The 21,583-nt window shown below is 51.5% G+C and overlaps 1 protein-coding gene across 2 annotated transcripts in view; it reads right to left on the minus strand.

The window, feature by feature from the left end:
• The window catches only part of SMC2 (structural maintenance of chromosomes 2), a 204,560-nt gene that overhangs the window by 105,974 nt on the left and 77,003 nt on the right, over positions 1 to 21,583 (minus strand). For both annotated transcript variants that reach the window (XM_075316066.1, XM_075316064.1), the window contains 4 exons: positions 8,825 to 8,974; positions 8,511 to 8,744; positions 4,900 to 5,059; positions 4,705 to 4,822 (listed from right to left, as the gene is read on the minus strand). In XM_075316066.1, coding sequence (XP_075172181.1) covers positions 4,705 to 4,822; positions 4,900 to 5,059; positions 8,511 to 8,744; positions 8,825 to 8,974 — 662 coding nt within the window. The remainder of the gene's footprint in view (positions 1 to 4,704; positions 4,823 to 4,899; positions 5,060 to 8,510; positions 8,745 to 8,824; positions 8,975 to 21,583) is intronic.

The following is a 21,583-nucleotide window of genomic DNA, read 5'->3' on the forward strand; positions in this document are numbered from 1 at the left end:
CGCAGAATTCAGATGGAAAAACGGCCCTTGAGACAGCAAGTCTGGTCGGTCTGGTAGTGCCCACGGTTGGCCGACCGTGAGATGCCACAGATCCGGGTACCACGACCTCCTCGGCCAGTCTGGAGCGACGAGGATGGCGCGGCGGCAGTCGGCCCTGATCTTGCGTAACACTCTGGGCAACAGTGCCAGAGGAGGAAACACATAAGGGAGTTGAAACTGCGACCAATCCTGAACTAAGGCGTCTGCCGCCAGAGCTCTGTGATCTTGAGACCGTGCCATGAATGTCGGGACCTTGTTGTTGTGCCGGGACGCCATTAGGTCGACGTCCGGCATGCCCCAGCGGCAACAGATCTCCTGAAACACGTCCGGGTGAAGGGACCATTCCCCCTGCGTCCATGCCCTGGCGACTGAGAAAGTCTGCTTCCCAGTTTTCTACGCCCGGGATGTGAACTGCGGATATGGTGGAGGCTGTGGCTTCCACCCACAGCAGAATCCGCCGGACTTCCTGGAAGGCTTGCCGACTGCGTGTCCCGCCTTGGTGGTTGATGTATGCCACCGCTGTGGAGTTGTCCGACTGAATTCGGATCTGTTTGCCTTCCAGCCACGGCTGGAACGCCTTTAGGGCAAGATACACTGCCCTTATCTCCAGAACATTGATCTGAAGGGAGGACTCTGTCTGAGTCCAAGTACCCTGAGCCCTGTGGTGGAGAAAGACCGCTCCCCACCCTGACAGGCTCGCGTCCGTCGTGACCACCGCCCAGGATGGGGGCAGGAAGGATTTCCCCTTCGACAGAGAAGTGGGGAGAAGCCACCACTGAAGGGAAGCTTTGGCCGCCCGAGAAAGGGAGACGTTCCTGTCGAGGGACGTCGACTTCCTGTCCCATTTGCGGAGAATGTCCCATTGAAGTGGGCGCAGATGAAACTGCGCAAAAGGAACTGCCTCCATTGCTGCCACCATCTTCCCTAGGAAGTGCATGAGGCGCCTCAGGGGGTGTGACTGACCTTGAAGGAGAGATTGCACCCCTGTCTGTAGTGAGCGCTGTTTGTTCAACGGAAGCTTCACTATCGCTGAGAGAGTATGAAACTCCATGCCAAGATATGTCAGTGATTGGGCCGGTGTCAGATTTGACTTTGGAAAATTGATGATCCACCCGAAGCTCTGGAGAGTTTCCAGAGCAATGTTCAGGCTGTGTTGGCATGCCCCTTGAGAGGGTGCCTTGACAAGGAGATCGTCTAAGTAAGGGATCACCGAGTGTCCCTGAGAGTGTAGGATTGCCACCACTGTTGCCATGACCTTGGTGAAGACCCGTGGGGCTGTCGCCAGGCCAAAAGGCAGTGCCACGAACTGAAGGTGTTCGTCCCCTATGGCGAAACGCAGGAAGCGCTGATGCTCTGGTGCAATCGGTACGTGGAGATAAGCATCTTTGATGTCGATTGATGCCAGGAAATCTCCTTGGGACATTGAGGCGATGACGGAGCGGAGCGATTCCATCCGGAACCGCCTGGTTTTCACATGCTTGTTGAGCAGTTTTAGGTCCAGAACGGGACGGAAGGATCAGTCCTTTTTTGGCACCACGAACAAGTTGGAGTAAAAACCGTGACCCCGTTGCTGAAGAGGAACAGGGATCACCACTCCTTCCGCCTTCAGAGTGCACACCGCCTGCAGAAGAGCCTCGGCTCTGTCGGGGGGCGGAGATGTTCTGAAGAAACGAGTCGGAGGACGAGAGCTGAACTCTATCCTGTAACCTTGAGATAGAATGTCTCTCACCCATCGGTCTTTTACTTGTGGCAGCCAGGCGTCGCAAAAGCGGGAGAGCCTGCCACCGACCGAGGATGCGGTTTGAGGAGGCCGAAAGTCATGAGGAGGCCGCTTTGGGAGCGGTTCCTCCGGCGGTCTTTTTAGGACGTGACTTAGACCGCCATGAATCGGAGTTCCTCTGATCTTTCTGAGGCCTTTTGGACGAGGAAAATTGAGACCTGCCCGCGGTCCGAATGGACCGAAACCTCGATTGTACCTTCCGTGGTTGAGGTCTGTTTGGTTTGGACTGGGGTAAGGATGAATCCTTTCCCTTGGATTGTTTAATGATTTCATCCAATCGCTCACCAAACAAGCGGTCGCCAGACAATGGCAAACCGGTTAAGAACTTTTTGGAAGCAGAGTCTGCCTTCCATTCACGTAGCCACATGGCCCTGCGGAGTACCACCGAATTGGCGGATGCCACCGCCGTACGGCTCGCCGAGTCCAGGATAGCATTAATGGCGTAGGACGCAAACGCCGACGCCTGAGTGGTTAAGGACACCACTTGCGGGGCAGATGTACGTGTTACTGCATTAATCTGCGCCTGACAAGCTGAGATAGCTTGGAGTGCCCATACGGCTGCGAATGCTGGAGCAAAAGACGCGCCGATAGCTTCATAGATGGATTTCAACCATAGTTCCATCTGTCTGTCAGTGGCATCTTTGAGTGAAGCCCCATCTTCCACTGCAACTATGGATCTAGCCGCCAGTCTGGAGATTGGAGGATCCACCTTAGGACACTGAGTCCAGCCCTTGACAACCTCGGGGGGGAAGGGATAACGTGTGTCCTTAAGGCGCTTGGAAAAACGCTTGTCTGGACAGTCTCGGTTTTTCTGGATTGCCTCTCTGAAGTCAGAGTGATCCAGAAACATATTTAATGTACGCTTGGGAAACCTGAAACGGAATTTCTCCTGAGAAGCAGACTCCTCAATTGGAGGAGCTGGGGGAGAAATATCCAACACCTGATTGATGGTCGCTATAAGGTCATTCACTACTGAGTCACCTTCAGGTGTATCTAGGTTGAGAGCGGCTTCAGGATCAGAATCCTGATCTGATACCTCCGCTTCATCCTCCAGAGAGTCCTCCTGCTGGGACCCTGAACAGTGTGATGAAGTGGAGGGAATTTCCCAGCGACCCCGCTTGGGCGGCCTGGGACTGCGGTCCGTGTCAGAGACCTCACCCTGGGACCTATGGGTTACCCCAGGGATACTTTGCTGTTCCAATTGAGGGGGACCAGGGGTCAAGGATTGGACAGTGCCCGGGGCCTGAATCACCGGTCTGGACTGCAATGCTTCCAGTATTTTAGCAGACCATTTATCCATACTCTCAGACAGTTTGTCAGCAAAGGCTGCAAACTCCGTCCCTGTCACCTGGACAGTGGTAGCAGGTGGTTCCACCTGGGCCACCAGTCGCAGAGGCTCCGGCTGAGTAAGTGCCACAGGGGCCGAGCATTGCACACAATGAGGGTCAGTGGAACCTGCCGGTAGTACAGCTGTACAAGAGGTACAGGTTGCAAAGTACGCCTGTGCTTTGGCACCCTTGCTTTTTGCGGATGACATGTTGTCTCCTCTGAGAACAATCCAGGAGGGTATATAGCCAAAAATCAACAGAGCGACCGTACAGTGCAAATGTATAGCCTATAAGCCTATATATTATATATATATATATATATATATATATATATATATATATATATATATATATATATATATATATATATATATATATATATATATATATATATATACATACATACATATATATATATATATATACACACACTTCGGTACTCAGTGGGGCCAGCACCACAGGTGCTGCTTACCGACCGCTCAGAGCGGTTGTGTGATCACCAGATTCCCTGCCTGGGTCTCCCTGTGTTGTCTCTCCTCTCCAGCGTCTGAATCGCTGACAGGAATGGCTGCCGGCGTTCTGTGGGGAGGAGGGGACCGTGGGCGTGCCCAAGAAAAGTGCGGGAATCTAGTGCCCCAGTGTACTGAGTGAGGAGGGAGGAGGATACTAATGTATGCTCCAGCCCTCAGCGCTGACGATCTGTGCAGCGTCCCGCCCTTCCCCTGACTGGCAGGCCTGTGGGCGGGAATATACGACACTAGGCCGCAGAAGCCGGGGACTAAAGTTATAAGCGCGGCCGGCAATAAACGCGGCCGCGCGGTAGTCCCCGGCGCACTAACACACCCAGCAGTGCTGCAATGTGTATGGCACAAGCGCTCCATGCGCGGTAGTCCCCGGCGCACTAACACACCCAGCAGTGCTGTAATGTGTATGGCACAAGCGCTCCATGCGCGGTCCCCACGGGGACACAGAGTACCTCATAGTAGCAGGGCCTTGTCCCTGACGATACCCAGCTCCTATCCAGCAGATTCCCAGGGGCTGCGGAGGGAGCACGGTCCCAGTGCCTGGAGACCGATCCGGTTCCCACTTCACCCAGAGCCCATTAAGGGATGGGGAAGGAAAACAGCATGTGGCTCCTGCCTGTGTACCCGCAATGGGTACCTCAACCTTAACAACACCGCCGACAAAGTGGGGTGAGAAGGGAGCATGCTGGGGGCCCTGTTATGGGCCCTCTTTTCTTCCATCCGACCTAGTCAGCAGCTGCTGCTGACTAAGCTGTGGAGCTTATGCGTGGATGTCAGCCTCCTTCGCACAAAGCATAAAAACTGAGGAGCCCGTGAGGCACGGGGGGTGTATAGGCAGAAGGGGAGGGGCTTTACACTTTTAGTGTAATACTTTGTGTGGCCTCCGGAGGCATAGCTATACACCCTATTGTCTGGGTCTCCCAATGGAGCGACAAAGAAAACAAAAAAAAAAAATAAATAAAAAAACAAAAAAACAAAAATGATTGGTCTTTAAAAGGATAAAATAATCCCTCTGCCCACAAGTGCAGTGTACCTGTACTCAAAGTTAAGGCTGGAGTAGCGAGCCATCAGTGATTCATAGATCTCCCTAAGGCGTCCTACAGTCCGAGATAACTCCAAACGCTTTTCCAAAAGCTGCTCCTCTTTTCCATCTAAAAGAACAGATTGGTTTCGAAATGTAATGGCTAATCATAAAAAATATCTGTCACATCAGAGCAGCAGAACGTACCTTCATAGTTAAGTTTCTTAATTTCTGCTTCAAGTTGCTCTTTGTTCTTCTTAACAGCTTCAAATGTCTCATTGTCTTTCTTGTAGCCACTGTCCATCTTCTTCATCGCGGCCTGCTTGGTTTTTAATTCCTGCTGGGTATGCTTCAGCTTCAGTTGTGCCTGAAAAACAGAATTCGTGTCACATTTATTTTGAACGCAGAAATGTTTTGCGCCCCTTCTTCCAAGAGCCGTAACTTTATTTTTCCATCAATGTTGCCATATAAGGGCTTGGTTTTTGAACGACGAGTTGTACTTTTAAATGAAACCATGGGTTTTATCATCATTCTCCACCAACAGCTCCAGAATGCCTTACCGCTCGCCGCACAGAGCAGCACCCCACACAGAGCAGCCCCGCGCCGAGCATCCCCCCCACACAGAGCAGCCATGCAGTGAGTATCTGGGACCCCCTCTGTACCACTCACAGCATCGCCGTACTCCAGTACCGCCCCTTCCTCCTGTAACCCCCACTCCTCTGCCAGCCCCCTTTCCTTGGTAAGGACCCCATATTTTTTTTTTTACTCCAAATTTGGGGAGTGTCTTCTAAAATGAAAAATACGGTAATTAAAGAGAAATTAAGAAAAATACATATAAAGACGTAAATCTATACACAGTCATATACACTGACATACATAGATATACATCATACACACACACACACATTACAGATATTATTAATTTTGTGAAGTCGGCAACAGCCTCTCTCACCTCCCCCGCTTGTCTCCATCCAGCTCCTCCTGGGTATGTGTCAGTGTTGCACTGCATGATGGTCATCAATAACAGACAAGGCCGCGCAAAGTGCACACAGACTGCTGTATATACATCCCACGAAGGGCTAAGGCTACAGAATATAGATCACAGGAGGGGCTACAGTATATAAGTGACAAGAGGGGCTGGGGGCATATACATTACTGGGGTGCATACATGTTACTCAGGTGCATATATATTCCTGGGGGACATATATATTCCTGGGGGGGTATAGATGTTACTGGGGTAGCATACAACGATGGGGGGCATACACATTACTGGGGTGGGTAGCATACGGCTCTGTATGGGTAGCAGCACATACGGCTCTGTATGGGTAGCAGCACATACGCCTCTGTATGGGTAGCAGCACATACGCCTCTGTATGGGTAGCAGCACATACGGCTCTGTATGGGTAGCAGCACATACGGCTCTGTATGGGTAGCAGCACATACGGCTCTGTATGGGTAGCAGCACATACGGCTCTGTATGGGTAGCAGCACATACGGCTCTGTATGGGTAGCAGCACATACGGCTCTGTATGGGTAGCAGCACATACGGCTCTGTATGGGTAGCAGCACATACGGCTCTGTATGGGTAGCAGCACATACGGCTCTGTATGGGTAGCAGCACATACGGCTCTGTATGGGTAGCAGCACATACGGCTCTGTATGGGTAGCAGCACATACGGCTCTGTATGGGTAGCAGCACATACGGCTCTGTATGGGTAGCAGCACATACGGCTCTGTATGGGTAGCAGCACATACGGCTCTGTATGGGTAGCAGCACATACGGCTCTGTATGGGTAGCAGCACATACGGCTCTGTATGGGTAGCAGCACATACGGCTCTGTATGGGTAGCAGCACATACGGCTCAAGAGGGGGCACATACAGCTCAGGAGGGGGGCCCCATACAGATCGGGGGTGAAACCTACAGCTCAGGTGAAGGGGGGTATACAGTGTGGGAGGACATATGCTGAGCTCACTGTACTGGGGGACGCTGGCTGGAGCTGCGCTGCGGACATAGAAGTCAGTGACAGCGCTGACGTCAGGAGTGCAGGAGATCGTGTACAGCAGGTAATGATATCATCTAACCTCCTGATGGCAGCACTCGTCATCCCCTGTAGTGACCTGGCTTGACCTAATGATGTTAGCTCAGGTCACTGCACTACTCTCCCAGCCAATGGGGAACATTCTGTTCTTCATTGACTGGGACAGTGACTATGGTATGGATCGTCGTGGGACCCCCTTATTGGACTACGCCAGACCCGGATTTGATTGGATTGTTTTTTTCAATAAATTGGTGAAAGAGGGAATGTTTTGGAGAGGTTTTTTTTTTTTAAATACAACTTTTTTTGTTGTCCATTTTTTTTTTTTTTTTTTTTAATTACTGACTGGGATTGTGATGTTGGGTATCTGATAGACGCGTGACATCACTAACCCCACGGCTTGATGCCAGGTGACATTACACATCTGGCATCAACCCCATATATTACCCAGTTTGCCACTGCACCAGGGCAACGGGATGAGTTGGGGCGAAGAGCCAGGATTGGCACATCTAATGGATGCGCCACTTCTGGGGCAGCTGTGGCCTGATATTTTTAGGCTGGGGAGTGTCCAATAACAGTGGACCTCCCTAGTCTGAGAATACCACACCACAGCTGTCCGCTTTACCTTGGCTGGTGATCCAATTTGGGAGGGCACCCCATATTTTTTGTTTTAAATTATTTATTTAATTTAAAATAACAGCGTGGGGTGCCCTCTCTTTTCGATTACCAGCCAAGGTGAAGCTGCCAGCCGTGGTTTGCAGGCTACAGCCATGTGCTTTACCCTAGCTGGCTATGAAAGATAGGGGGAACCCTACGTCTGGTTTTTTTTTTGCTAAATACAAGGCTAAGCACCCTTTTGTGCCACATGAAAGTCACTAAAGGGTGCCAGCTTAGAATATGCAGGGGGGTGGGACATTATATATATGTCTCTCTCATCTATTATCCATCTATCTATCCCTCCATTCATTCATCCATCAATCCCTCTATCTATATCTACCCATCTATTTATCTTTCTAGCTGCTTCCGTTTTTTGCGGTCCGCATTCACATGCATCCGTGAAAAAAAAAAAAACAAACCTTTTTGCGAACCGCAAAAACGGAATGGCCACGTGAATGTAGCCTTAGATACATATAGATAAGGGGAATGCTTGGTTGAAGAAATAAAAAAAAAATCATGTTAGTGATGCCCATTGCATCACTAACAAGAAATTGGGAGCAGTTTGAGATAATATATATATGTATTTATTACATCTCTTCTATTAAAAAAAGAAAAGCAAAAAAACACACAAACAAGAAGGACATAGCGGGTTCCCTTTAAAGCTGAGAGTCTGCACTTCATGCCCATATTGATGATTATATAAGTATCTTCAATGTGTTTTTGTAAACCACTAAAGTAACCAAATCCGGGTGTCACTGTCATATTTCAGGACCTACCAGTACATGATGTGTTAGTGTTTTCCAAGAATGCTACACGCACCCATTAAGATCTAGGGTGTGAGTCACATGTGTTTTTTTTTCCCAGTGTGTCAGTGCAAAAATCATGCAGACAGTTTTTCTTCGGCAGCACGGATGAAAAGTGCCAATACACGCCTATGGGTCACTTACAGTACACAATGGTATTCAAGTATTGTCGATAGTTAACATTGCAAAAAATATATTGTCTAGTTATCCATATGTGAAAAACCCATGATGGCACACTGATACTAAACACTAATGATACATGTACCATTTTTTCCCGTATGTAAAACACAAGGAAGTCTGAATTGAGCCTAAGAAACGTACCTGCTTGGCCTCAGTTTCTGCCTTGCTGATTTCATTCTTGCAAGTCATCATCTGTCCCACCAGTGTAGCCTCCTCACCATCTTCATTACTGGACAGACCTGCAGACACTGCATTGAAATGTTGCTGTGCAGCAGTGAAGGCCTCTGTATCCTTTTTACTTGCCTCTTGCAGGGTGCTAAAGCTGTCCGTAATCTTCTTAATTTCCTTCTCCTTGTTAGTTAAAGCCTTGGCATCCTTAAATAGTAGGTAAAACATGATGATGGCTATATAATAGGCTCAGATCAGTTACATTCTTCCCCTCCCCCTCATCATACCTCTTCCATACTTTTGAGCACTTCCTTGCGTTTCTTCTCTTCAGCTTTCAAGTTTTGTTTCTTCAGATCTAGGGCACTTTGCGTTTTAGTGTCAGCTCTTTGAGCTTCAGCAAGCTCTTCTTTAAGTGTATGCAAGACACCGCCAACTTCCTTCAAAATAAAGTATCAAAAGGTTTACTAATGAATAAGGTCACCGATCTTAGGTAAAGTGAAGATAAGATGTGCGGAACCAAAACTGGCAAACTAATAAACTATGTAGGTAGTCTTCTATTATAGGTATGCGATGAGTAATGCTGGGTTCACACACAACGAGAGCGACAACGGCTTCGCTGTTACGTCACCATTTCTTGTGACGTAACAGCGACCTTACATGATCGCTAGTTAGCTGTCAAACATGTAATTTTAAGCAGCGACGAAGCAGCGATCATAGCGACCTCGACGGTCCTTGGGAAGTGTCACACGCGTCGCTGTGCGACGACTCAGACCTTGATAGAGGCGTGATTTCTACCCCTAGACATGTTTTGCGTTGCCTCTTTTTACGCCCCTCTGTTCCGATTGGTGATCGCTACAGCGCCTTTGCGTTGCCTTTTTCACGCCCCTCTGTTCCGATTGGGTGACCGTGCCAAACAAAGGAAGACACAAAGAACGACACACTAGCGACACCAGACAGAGACTCTACTACGTGGAACAAAGAATGGAACTTAAAGAATGAAATCACTGTAACGCCTTCGGCAAGTTACCCAGTCGGAACGCTGTTGTGACCACCAATCGGAGTCGTGGGGGCGTTGTAAAATACACCGCAAAAACACGCCCTTGTCCTGCCTTCAGTCCTACGTCACTGCCTTCAGCGTCATTGCGACCGTCGCTGCTGCGGTGTCACACACAAGGATGCAAGTGGCGCAGCGGGATAGCTGCGATCAAAAAAAATGACCTGGAATATTCAAGAGCGAGCAGCGATCTCGCAGCAGGGGTCTGATCGTTGTTATGTGTCACACACAGCGACGTCGCTGTTGAGGTCGTTGCTACGTCACAGAGAAAGAGAATTTTGTTTACTTACCGTAAATTCTTTTTTTTATAGTTCCGTATTGGGAGACCCAGACATTGGGTGTATAGCAAGCATTGTTGACCTTAGGGAGATCAACATATCCACTGCGGAGACACCATCACGTGTTTCTCAACGCAGTGATTCTAGAGCATTGCCCCCTGGGAAGTATGCAAATAAGAAAGCCGCGGAGACACCATCACGTGTTTCTCAACGCTGCCAGGAAACTAGCCAGGTCTTTCACCGGGAAGGAACAACCACGGGAAGGGCAGTCTCCAGTCAAGGAGACCACCTATACCAAACATGGTATCCATCCACAGACAGCCGTTTCGGGGTATTTGCCCCTCATCAGTGTGGAGTAGGAATCTGGCTAGTGGGGGCAATGCCTAGTCTTTTACTAGGCATTGCCCCCACTAGCCAGATTCCTACTCCACACTTATGAGGGGCAAATACCCCGAAACGGCTGTCTGTGGATGGATACCATGTTTGGTATAGGTGGTCTCCTTGACTGGAGACTGCCCTTCCCGTGGTTGTTCCTTCCCGGTGTTCCTTCCCGGTGAAAGACCTGGCTAGTTTCCTGGCAGCGTTGAGAAACACGTGATGGTGTCTCCGCGGCTTTCTTATTTGCATACTTCCCAGGGGGCAATGCTCTAGAATCACTGCGTTGAGAAACACGTGATGGTGTCTCCGCAGTGGATATGTTGATCTCCCTAAGGTCAACAATGCTTGCTTAAGTAGTCTTTTACTAGGCATTGCCCCCACTAGCCAGATTCCTACTCCACACTGATGAGGGGCAAATACCCCGAAACGGCTGTCTGTGGATGGATACCATGTTTGGTATAGGTGGTCTCCTTGACTGGAGACTGCCCTTCCCGTGGTTGTTCCTTCCCGGTGAAAGACCTGGCTAGTTTCCTGGCAGCGTTGAGAAACACGTGATGGTGTCTCCGCGGCTTTCTTATTGGGTGTATAGCTTCTGCCTCCGGAGGACACACAAAGTACTACACTCAAAAGTGTAGCTCCTCCCTCTGAGCTTATACACCCCCTGGAGATCCAGATCTAGCCAGTTTAGTGCAAAAGCTGAAGGAGAATAGCCACCCACAAGAAAAAAAAACAGAGCCAGAACCGGAACAACCGGAGACTGTCTACAACAACAGCCGGTGAAAACACACGGAACAAGAAAGTGCCAACAGGCAACAGGGATGGTGCTGGGTCTCCCAATACGGAACTATAAGAAAAAGAATTTACGGTAAGTAAACAAAGAAGGTAATTTTGTTTACTTACCGTAAATTCCTTTTCTTCTAGCTCCTATTGGGAGACCCAGACAATTGGGTGTATAGCTTCTGCCTCCGGAGGCCACACAAAGTATTACACTTTAAAAAGTGTAACCCCTCCCCTCTGCCTATACACCCTCCCGTGCATCACGGGCCCATCAGTTTTGGTGCCAAAGCAGGAAGGAGGAAACTTATAAATTGGTCTAAGGTAAATTCAATCCGAAGGATGTTCGGAGAACTGAAACCATGAACCAAAAGAACAATTCAACATGAACAACATGTGTACACAAAAGAACAAACAGCCCGAAGGGAACAGGGGCGGGTGCTGGGTCTCCCAATAGGAGCTAGAAGAAGAAGGGAATTTTGTTACTTACCGTAAATTCCTTTTCTTCTAGCTCTTATTGGGAGACCCAGACGATTGGGGTATAGCTACTGCCCTCTGGAGGCCACACAAAGCACTACATTAAAAGTGCAAGGCCCCTCCCCCTCTGGCTATACCCCCCCCGTGGTATCACGGGTTCTCCAGTTTTAGTGCCAAAGCAAGAAGGAGGAAGCCAATAACTGGTTTAAACAAATTAACTCCGAATAACATCGGAGAACTGAAAAACCGTTCAACATGAACAACATGTGTACCCGCAAACAACAAAAACATCCCGAAGGACAACAGGGCGGGTGCTGGGTCTCCCAATAAGAGCTAGAAGAAAAGGAATTTACGGTAAGTAACAAAATTCCCTTCTTCTTCAGCGCTCTATTGGGAGACCCAGACGATTGGGACGTCCAAAAGCTGTCCCTGGGTGGGTAAATAAATACCTCATGTTAGAGCTGCAAAACAGCCCTCCCCTACGGGGTTGTCACTGCCGCCTGCAGGACTCTTCTACCTAAGCTGGCATCCGCCGAAGCATAGGTATGCACCTGATAATGCTTGGTGAAAGTGTGCAGACTGGACCAGGTAGCCGCCTGGCACACCTGTTGAGCCGAAGCCTGGTGACGTAATGCCCAGGACGCACCCACGGCTCTGGTGGAGTGGGCTTTTAGCCCTGAAGGAACCGGAAGCCCCGCAGAACGGTAGGCCTCTAGAATTGGTTCTTTGATCCATCGAGCCAGGGTGGCTTTAGAAGCCTGCAACCCCTTGCGCGGACCAGCGACAAGGACGAAAAGTGCATCGGCACGGCGTATGGGCGCCGTGCGGGAAATGTAGATTCTGAGTGCTCTCACCAGATCTAGCAAACGTAAGGCCTTTTCATACCGGTGAACCGGATGAGGGCAAAAAGAAGGCAAGGAAATATCCTGATTAAGATGAAAAGAGGATACGACCTTAGGAAGAAACTCCGGAATGGGGCGCAGCACAACCTTGTCCTGGTGGAACACCAGGAAGGGAGCCTTAGATGACAGAGCTGCCAGCTCAGACACTCGCCGAAGCGATGTGATCGCAACAAGAAACGCCACTTTCTGCGACAGCCGAGAAAAGGAAACTTCCTTCAGAGGCTCGAAGGGCGGCTTCTGGAGAGCAACTAGTACCCTGTTCAGATCCCATGGATCTAACGGTCGCTTGTACGGGGGCACAATATGACAGACCCCCTGCAGGAACGTGCGCACCTTAGGAAGACGTGCTAGACGCTTCTGAAAAAACACGGATAGTGCCGAAACTTGCCCTTTAAGGGAGCTGAGCAACAAGCCCTTTTCTAACCCCGATTGCAGGAAGGAAAGAAACTTGGGCAATGCAAATGGCCAGGGAGACACTCCCTGAGCAGAGCACCAGGACAAGAAAATCTTCCACGTTCTGTGGTAGATCTTAGCCGAATTCGACTTTCTAGCTTGTCTCATTGTGGCAACGACTCCCTGAGATAATCCAGCAGATGCTAGGATCCAGGACTCAATGGCCACACAGTCAGGTTCAGGGCCGCAGAATTCTGATGGAAAAACGGCCCTTGGGACAGTAAGTCTGGTCGGTCTGGCAGTGACCACGGTCGACCGATCGTGAGATGCCACAGATCCGGATACCACGACCTCCTCGGCCAGTCTGGAGCGACGAGTATGACGCGGCTGCACTCGGATCTGATCTTGCGTAGCACTCTGGGCAAGAGCGCCAGAGGCGGAAACACGTATGGGAGCTGAAACTGCGACCAATCTTGAACCAAGGCGTCTGCCGCCAGAGCTCTTTGATCGCGCGACCTCGCCATGAATGCCGGGACCTTGTTGTTGTGCCGGGATGCCATTAGGTCGACGTCCGGCACTCCCCAGCGGCGACAGATTTCCTGAAACACGTCCGGGTGAAGGGACCATTCCCCTGCGTCCATGCCCTGGCGACTGAGGAAGTCTGCTTCCCAGTTTTCTACGCCTGGGATGTGAACCGCGGATATGGTGGATGCTCTGTCCTCCACCCACATTAGAATGCGCCGGACTTCTTGGAAGGCTTGCCGACTGCGCGTCCCTCCTTGGTGGTTGATGTATGCCACCGCTGTGGAGTTGTCCGATTGGATTCGGATCTGCTTTCCTTCCAGCCACTGTTGGAAGGCCAGTAGAGCAAGATACACTGCTCTGATCTCCAGAACATTGATCTGAAGGGTGGACTCCTGCGGAGTCCACGTCCCCTGAGCCCTGTGGTGGAGAAATACTGCTCCCCACCCTGACAGACTCGCATCTGTCGTGACTACTGCCCAGGATGGGGGCAGGAAGGATCTTCCCTGAGACAATGAGGTGGGAAGGAGCCACCATTGTAGAGAGTCTTTGGCCGTCTGGGAAAGCGAGACTTTCCTGTCCAGGGACGTTGACTTCCCGTCCCATTGGCGGAGAATGTCCCATTGAAGTGGACGCAGATGAAACTGCGCAAAGGGAACTGCTTCCATGGCTGCCACCATCTTCCCTAGGAAATGCATGAGGCGCCGCAAGGGATGCAACTGGCCCTGCAGAAGAGATTGCACCCCTGTCTGTAGTGACCGCTGCTTGTCCAGCGGAAGCTTCACTATCGCTGCTAGAGTATGAAACTCCATGCCAAGATACGTTAGTGACTGAGTCGGTGATAGGATCGACTTTGGAAAGTTGATGATCCATCCGAAAGACTATAGAGTCTCCAGCGTAGCATTCAAGCTGTGCTGACATGCCTCCTGAGAGGGAGCCTTGACCAATAAGTCGTCTAGGTAAGGGATCACCGAGTGTCCCTGAGAGTGCAAGACTGCTACCACCGCCGCCATGACCTTGGTGAAGACCCGTGGGGCTGTCGCCAGACCAAATGGAAGAGCTACGAACTGAAAATGGTCGTCTCCTATCACAAAACGTAGAAAACGTTGATGTTCTGTAGCAATTGGCACGTGGAGATAAGCATCTTTGATGTCTATTGAGGCAAGGAAGTCTCCTCTGGACATTGAGGCAATGACAGAGCGGAGGGTTTCCATCCGGAACCTCCTGGCGTGCACATGTTTGTTGAGCCGTTTTAGGTCCAGAACAGGACGGAACGAGCCGTCCTTTTTTGGAACCACAAAGAGATTGGAGTAAAACCCTTGCCCTTGTTCCTGAGGAGGGACTGGGATAACCACTCCTTCCGCTTTTAGGGAATCCACCGCCTGCAGCAGAGCATCTGCTCGGTCTGGACGTGGGGAGGTTCTGAAGAACCGAGCTGGAGGACGAGAATTGAACTCGATTCTGTACCCGCGAGACAAAATGTCCGTCACCCACCGGTCTTTGACCTGTGACATCCAAATGCCGGAAAAGCGGGAGAGCCTGCCCCCGACCGGCGATGCGGAGGGGGGGGGCTGGAAGTCATGAGGTAGCCGCTTTGGAAGCGGTACCTCCATTTGCTTTCTTGGGGCGTGTGTGAGTCCGCCACGAATCTGAGTTTCTTTGCGTCCTCTGAGTCCCTTTGGACGAGGTAAATGGTGTCTTGCCCGAACCTCGAAAGGACTGAAACCTCTGCTGCCACTTTTTCTGCTGAGGTTTGGATGTTCTGGGTTGTGGTAAAGAGGAGTCTTTACCCTTGGACTGCTTAATGATGTCAGCCAATGGCTCGCCAAACAGTCTATCTCTAGACAAAGGCAAACTGGTTAAACATTTTTTGGAACCAGCATCTGCTTTCCAGTCCTTTAACCACAAGGCTCTGCGCAAAACTACCGAATTGGCGGACGCCATTGAGGTGCGACTGGTAGATTCTAGGACCGCATTGATAGCGTAAGACGCAAACGCCGACATCTGCGTGGTAAGGTGCGCCACTTGCGGCACTGCTGGATGCATGATAGCATCCACTTTTGCTAAGCCAGCTGAAATAGCCTGGAGTGCCCATACGGCTGCGAATGCCGGAGCAAACGACGCGCCGATAGCTTCATAGACAGATTTTAACCAAAGGTCCATCTGTCTGTCATTGGCATCTTTAAGTGAAGCGCCATCCTCCACTGCAACTATGGATCTAGCTGCAAGTTTGGAAATCGGGGGGGTCTACCTTTGGACACTGTGTCCAGCGCTTGACCACCTCAGGGGGGAAAGGGAAACGCGTATCTTTAGATCGTTTAGAGAAACGCCTTTCTGGGTGAGCGTCGTGCTTCTGGATTGATTCTCTGAAGTCAGAGTGATCTAACAAAGCACTCAATTTACGCTTGGGATAAAGGAAACGAAACTTTTCCTGCTCCGCAGCCGCCTCTTCTGCTGAAGGGGCTGGGGGAGAAATATCCAACAGCCTATTGATGGCTGAGATAAGGTCGTTTACCATGGCATCCCCATCCGGGGTATCCAGGTTGAGAGGGGTTCCAGGAGTGGATTCCTGATCACTCTCATCAGACACATCACAGGGAGACTGATTGCGCTGAGACCCTGAGCAGTGTGAAGACGTCGAGGGTCTTTCCCAGCGAGCTCGCTTAGGGTGGCTGGGGCCATCATCTGAGTCATAATCCTCGGCCTGTGAAGCCGGGGACCCCCCTGTGGGCTGGATACATTCCAAGTAAGGGGGACCTGAGGACAGAGGCCTCGCCGTGCCCAGGGACTGAGCCCCATGCATAGATTGCAAGGTTTCAAGGATTTTTGCCATAGATACAGACATGTTATCTGCAAAAACTGCAAAGTCCGTCCCTGTCACCGGGGCAGAACTTACAAGCGTCTCAGCCTGGGTCGCTACCTCTCCCGACTCCGGCTGGCGAAGCAGCACCGGGTCGGAGCATTGCACACAATGGGGGTCATCGGAGCCTGCTGGTAGATTAGCCCCACATGCAGCACACGCAGTATACACAGCCCTTTTTGCCTTGGCCGCCTTGCGTTTTGAGGATGACATGTTGCTGCTTCCACAGAGCGATCTGGGATATGCAGCCAGAAGCGCACCTCACAGTGCAAGAAATACAATATCTATATATCTGTACCCAGTACACTGATACACAGTGAGGCACTAGAGGGACCAGCACAGAAAAATCGCTTACCGCCCGCTTAAAAAGCGGGTGTGTGGTCGCCAGATAGCCCCTAGTCCAGGTCTCCCAGAGCCTTGCGTCCTTCCTCCAGCCAGGCATGCATGTAATGGCTGCCGGCGTCTCGAGAGAGGAAGGGGGGCGGGCCCTGGGCGTTCCTGGCCAAGAGCGGGAAGCCTGCTTCCCTCTGTGCCAAGTGAGAGGGCTGGAGCATGTAAATCAGGCTCCAGCCCTCGTCGCTGCTAGCGAACAGCGTCTCTCCCCTACCCTGAATGACAGGGTGGGGGCGGGAACGAAACGGAGCAGCCGGCGTCCTAGGCCCAAAAAGCCGGGGACTAAATTTATAACCGCCGCCGCCGTAAAAGCGCGGACGGCGGATCCCCGGCGCACCACAAGTCACAGCAGCGCCGCCCGGTCCAGAGGGGGTCGGCGCTGCGTTCCCAAACACAAACAATCCCCCAGTAATCTGTAGGGACACCAACTCCACGTTGCGGTCCCCGGCGCACTACAACACCCAGCCAGCCCGGAGTGTGTCTGTGCCTGCCGGGGACACAGAGTACCTGTATGATGCAGGGCCTGTCCCTGATCGTACTCCTGCTCCGTCTCCATCAGGTTCTAATGGGTCTGTGGATGGAGCCCGGCATCAGAGCTGAGAGGCCGGCAGGATCCCACTTCCACAGAGCCCTACCAGGGGATGTGGAAGGAAAACAGCATGTCAGGCTCCAGCCCTGTACCAGCAATAGGTACCTCAACCTTACAACACCATCCAGGGGTGAGAAGGGAGCATGCTGGGGACACTATATGTGTCCTCTTTTCTTCCATCCGAAACAGTCAGCAGCTACTGCTGACTAAAATCTGTGGAGCTATGCATGGAATGTCTGACCTCCTTCGCACACAAAGCTAAAACTGGAGAACCCGTGATACCACGGGGGGGGTATAGCCAGAGGGGGAGGGGCCTTGCACTTTTAATGTAGTGCTTTGTGTGGCCTCCAGAGGGCAGTATCTATACCCCAATCGTCTGGGTCTCCCAATAGAGCGCTGAAGAAAAGGAATTTACAGTAAGTAAACAAAATTCCCTTCTTCTTTGTCGCTCCATTGGGAGACCCAGACAATTGGGACGTCCAAAAGCAGTCCCTGGGTGGGTAAAAGAATACCTCGATAAAAAGAGCCGAAACAACGGCCCCCTCTTACAGGTGGGCAAACGCCGCCTGAAGGACTCGCCTACCTAGGCTGGCATCTGCCGAAGCATAGGTATGCACCTGATAGTGTTTCGTGAAAGTGTGCAGGCTCGACCAGGTAGCTGCCTGGCACACCTGTTGAGCCGTAGCCTGGTGTCGTAATGCCCAGGACGCACCCACGGCTCTGGTAGAATGGGCCTTCAGCCCTGATGGAACCGGAAGCCCAGCAGAACGGTAGGCTTCAAGAATTGGTTCTTTGATCCATCGAGCCAGGGTGGCCTTAGAAGCCTGCGACCCTTTGCGCTTACCAGCGACAAGGACAAAGAGTGCATCCGAACGGCGCAGGGGCGCCGTGCGGGAAATGTAGATTCTGAGTGCTCTCACCAGATCTAACAAATGTAAATCCTTCTCATACCGATGAACTGCATGAGGACAAAAAGAAGGCAAAGAGATATCCTGATTAAGATGAAAAGAGGATACCACCTTCGGGAGAAACTCCTGAATGGGGCGCAGCACTACCTTGTCCTGGTGGAAGACCAGGAAGGGAGCCTAGGATGACAGCGCTGCTAGCTCAGACACTCTCCGAAGAGATGTGATCGCTACCAGAAAAGCCACTTTCTGTGATAGTCTAGAAAGTGAAACCTCCCTCAGAGGCTCGAAGGGCGGCTTCTGGAGGGCAACTAGTACCCTGTTCAGATCCCATGGATCTAACGGCCGCTTGTACGGGGGTACGATATGACAAACCCCCTGCAGGAACGTGCGTACCTTAGAAAGTCGTGCTAGACGCTTCTGAAAAAAGACGGATAGCGCCGAGACTTGCCCTTTAAGGGAGCCGAGCGACAAACCTTTTTCTAACCCAGATTGCAGGAAAGAAAGAAATGTAGGCAATGCAAATGGCCAGGGAGACACTCCCTGAGCAGAGCACCAGGATAAGAATATCCTCCACGTTCTGTGGTAGATCTTAGCGGACGTGGGCTTCCTAGCCTGTCTCATGGTGGCAACGACCCCTTGGGATAATCCTGAAGACGCTAGGATCCAGGACTCAATGGCCACACAGTCAGGTTCAGGGCCGCAGAATTCCGATGGAAAAACGGCCCTTGGGACAGCAAGTCTGGTCGGTCTGGTAGTGCCCACGGTTGGCCGACCGTGAGATACCACAGATCCGGATACCACGCCCTCCTTGGCCAGTCTGGGGCGACGAGTATGACGCGGCTGCAATCGGATCTGATCTTGCGTAGCACTCTGGGCAAGAGTGCCAGAGGTGGAAACACATAAGGGAGCCGGAACTGCGACCAATCTTGCACTAAGGCGTCTGCCGCCAGAGCTCTGTGATCGCGAGACCGTGCCATGAAGGTTGGGACCTTGTTGTTGTGCCGGGACGCCATTAGGTCGACGTCCGGCCATCCCCAGCGGCGACAGATTTCCTGAAACACGTCCGGGTGAAGGGACCATTCCCCTGCGTCCATGCCCTGGCGACTGAGGAAGTCTGCTTCCCAGTTTTCTACGCCGGGGATGTGAACTGCGGATATGGTGGAGGCCGTGGCTTCCACCCACATCAGAATCCGCCGGACTTCCTGGAAGGCTTGCCGACTGCGTGTCCCCCCTTGGTGGTTGATGTATGCCACCGCTGTGGAGTTGTCCGACTGAATTCGGATCTGCCTTCCTTCCAGCCACTGCTGGAAGGCTAGTAGGGCAAGATACACTGCTCTGATTTCCAGAACATTGATCTGAAGGGTGGACTCTTGCTGAGTCCACGTACCCTGAGCCCTGTGGTGGAGAAAAACTGCTCCCCACCCTGACAGACTCGCGTCTGTCGTGACCACCGCCCAGGACGGTGGTAGGAAGGATCTTCCCTGTGATAATGAGGTGGGAAGAAGCCACCACTGCAGAGAGTCCTTGGCCGTCTGGGAAAGGGTGACTTTCCTGTCCAGGGATGTTGACTTCCCGTCCCATTGGCGGAGAATGTCCCATTGAAGTGGGCGCAGATGAAACTGCGCAAACGGAACCGCCTCCATTGCCGCCACCATCTTCCCGAGGAAGTGCATGAGGCGTCTTAAGGAGTGCGACTGACTTTGAAGGAGAGCCTGCACCCCAGTCTGTAGTGACCGCTGCTTGTCCAGCGGACGCTTCACTATCGCTGAGAGAGTATGAAACTCCATGCCAAGATACGTCAGTGATTGGGTCGGTGACAGTTGACTTTGGGAAGTTGATGATCCACCCGAACGTCTGGAGAGTCTCCAGTGCAACATTCAGGCTGAGTTGGCATGCCTCCTGAGAGGGTGCCTTGACAAGTAGATCGTCCAAGTAAGGGATCACAGAGTGTCCCTGAGAGTGCAAGACTGCTACCACTGCCGCCATGACCTTGGTGAACACCCGTGGGGCTGTCGCCAGACCAAATGGCAGAGCTACGAACTGAAGATGGTCGTCTCCTATCACGAAGCGTAGAAAGCGTTGGTGCTCGGTAGCAATCGGCACGTGGAGATAAGCATCTTTGATGTCTATTGATGCTAGGAAATCTCCTTGAGACATTGAGGCAATGACTGAGCGGAGGGATTCCATCCGGAACCGCCTGGCGTTCACATGCTTGTTGAGCAGTTTTAGGTCCAGAACAGGACGGAATGAGCCGTCCTTTTTTGGCACCACAAAGAGATTGGAGTAAAAACCTTGTCCTTGTTCCCGAAGAGGAACAGGGACCACCACTCCTTCTGCTCTTAGAGAATGCACCGCCTGCAGAAGGGCATCTGCTCGGTCGGGATGTGGGGAAGTTCTGAAGAACCGAGGCGGAGGACGAGAACTGAACTCTATCCTGTACCCGTGAGACAAAATGTCTGTTACCCACCGGTCTTTGACCTGTGGCAGCCAAATGTCGCAAAAGCGGGAGAGCCTGCCACCGACCGAGGATGCGGAGGGAGGCGGCCGAAAGTCATGAGGCAGCCGCCTTGGAAGCGGTACCTCCGGTTGCTTTCTTGGGGCGTGAGTGAGTCCGCCAGGAATCAGAGTTCCTTTGCTCTTTCTGAGTCCCTTTGGACGAGGAGAATTGGGGCTTGCCCGAGCCTCGAAAGGACCGAAACTTTGACTGCCACTTCCTCTGTTGAGGTTTGCTTGATCTGGGCTGGGGTAAGGAAGAGTCCTTACCTTTGGACTGTTTAATGATTTCCGCCAATTGCTCACCAAACAGTCTGTCTCCAGATAATGGCAAGCTGGTTAAACATTTTTTAGAAGCAGAATCTGCTTTCCATTCTTTTAACCACAAGGCTCTGCGCAAAACTACAGAGTTGGCGGATGCCATTGAGGTACGGCTCGTAGAGTCCAGTACCGCATTGATAGCGTAGGTCGCAAACGCAGTCATTTGCGTAGTTAAGGACGCCACTTGCGGCACCGCTGGACGTATGAAAGAGTCCACCTGTGCCAGACCAGCTGAAATAGCTTGGAGCGCCCACACGGCCGCGAATGCTGGAGCAAACGACGCGCCAATAGCTTCATAGACAGATTTCAACCAAAGGTCCATCTGTCTGTCATTGGCATCTTTAAGTGAAGCCCCATCCTCCACTGCAACTATGGATCTAGCTGCAAGCCTGGATATTGGAGGGTCCACTTTTGGACACTGGGTCCAGCGTTTGACTACGTCAGGGGGAAAGGGATAACGTGTATCCTTAAGACGTTTGGAAAAACGCTTGTCCGGATAAGCATGGTGTTTCTGGATTGATTCTCTGAAGTCAGAGTGGTCCAGAAAAGTACTCAATTTACGCTTGGGATACAGGAAATGGAATTTCTCCTGCTGGGCTGCTGCCTCCTCTGCTGAAGGGGCTGGGGGAGAAATGTCCAACTGCCTATTGATGGCCGCTATAAGGTCATTTACCGTGGCGTCACCATCTGGCGTATCCAAATTG

This window comes from Anomaloglossus baeobatrachus, chromosome 1, assembly GCF_048569485.1.
Source record: "Anomaloglossus baeobatrachus isolate aAnoBae1 chromosome 1, aAnoBae1.hap1, whole genome shotgun sequence".
In the NCBI taxonomy this organism is placed as follows: Eukaryota; Metazoa; Chordata; class Amphibia; order Anura; family Aromobatidae; genus Anomaloglossus; species Anomaloglossus baeobatrachus.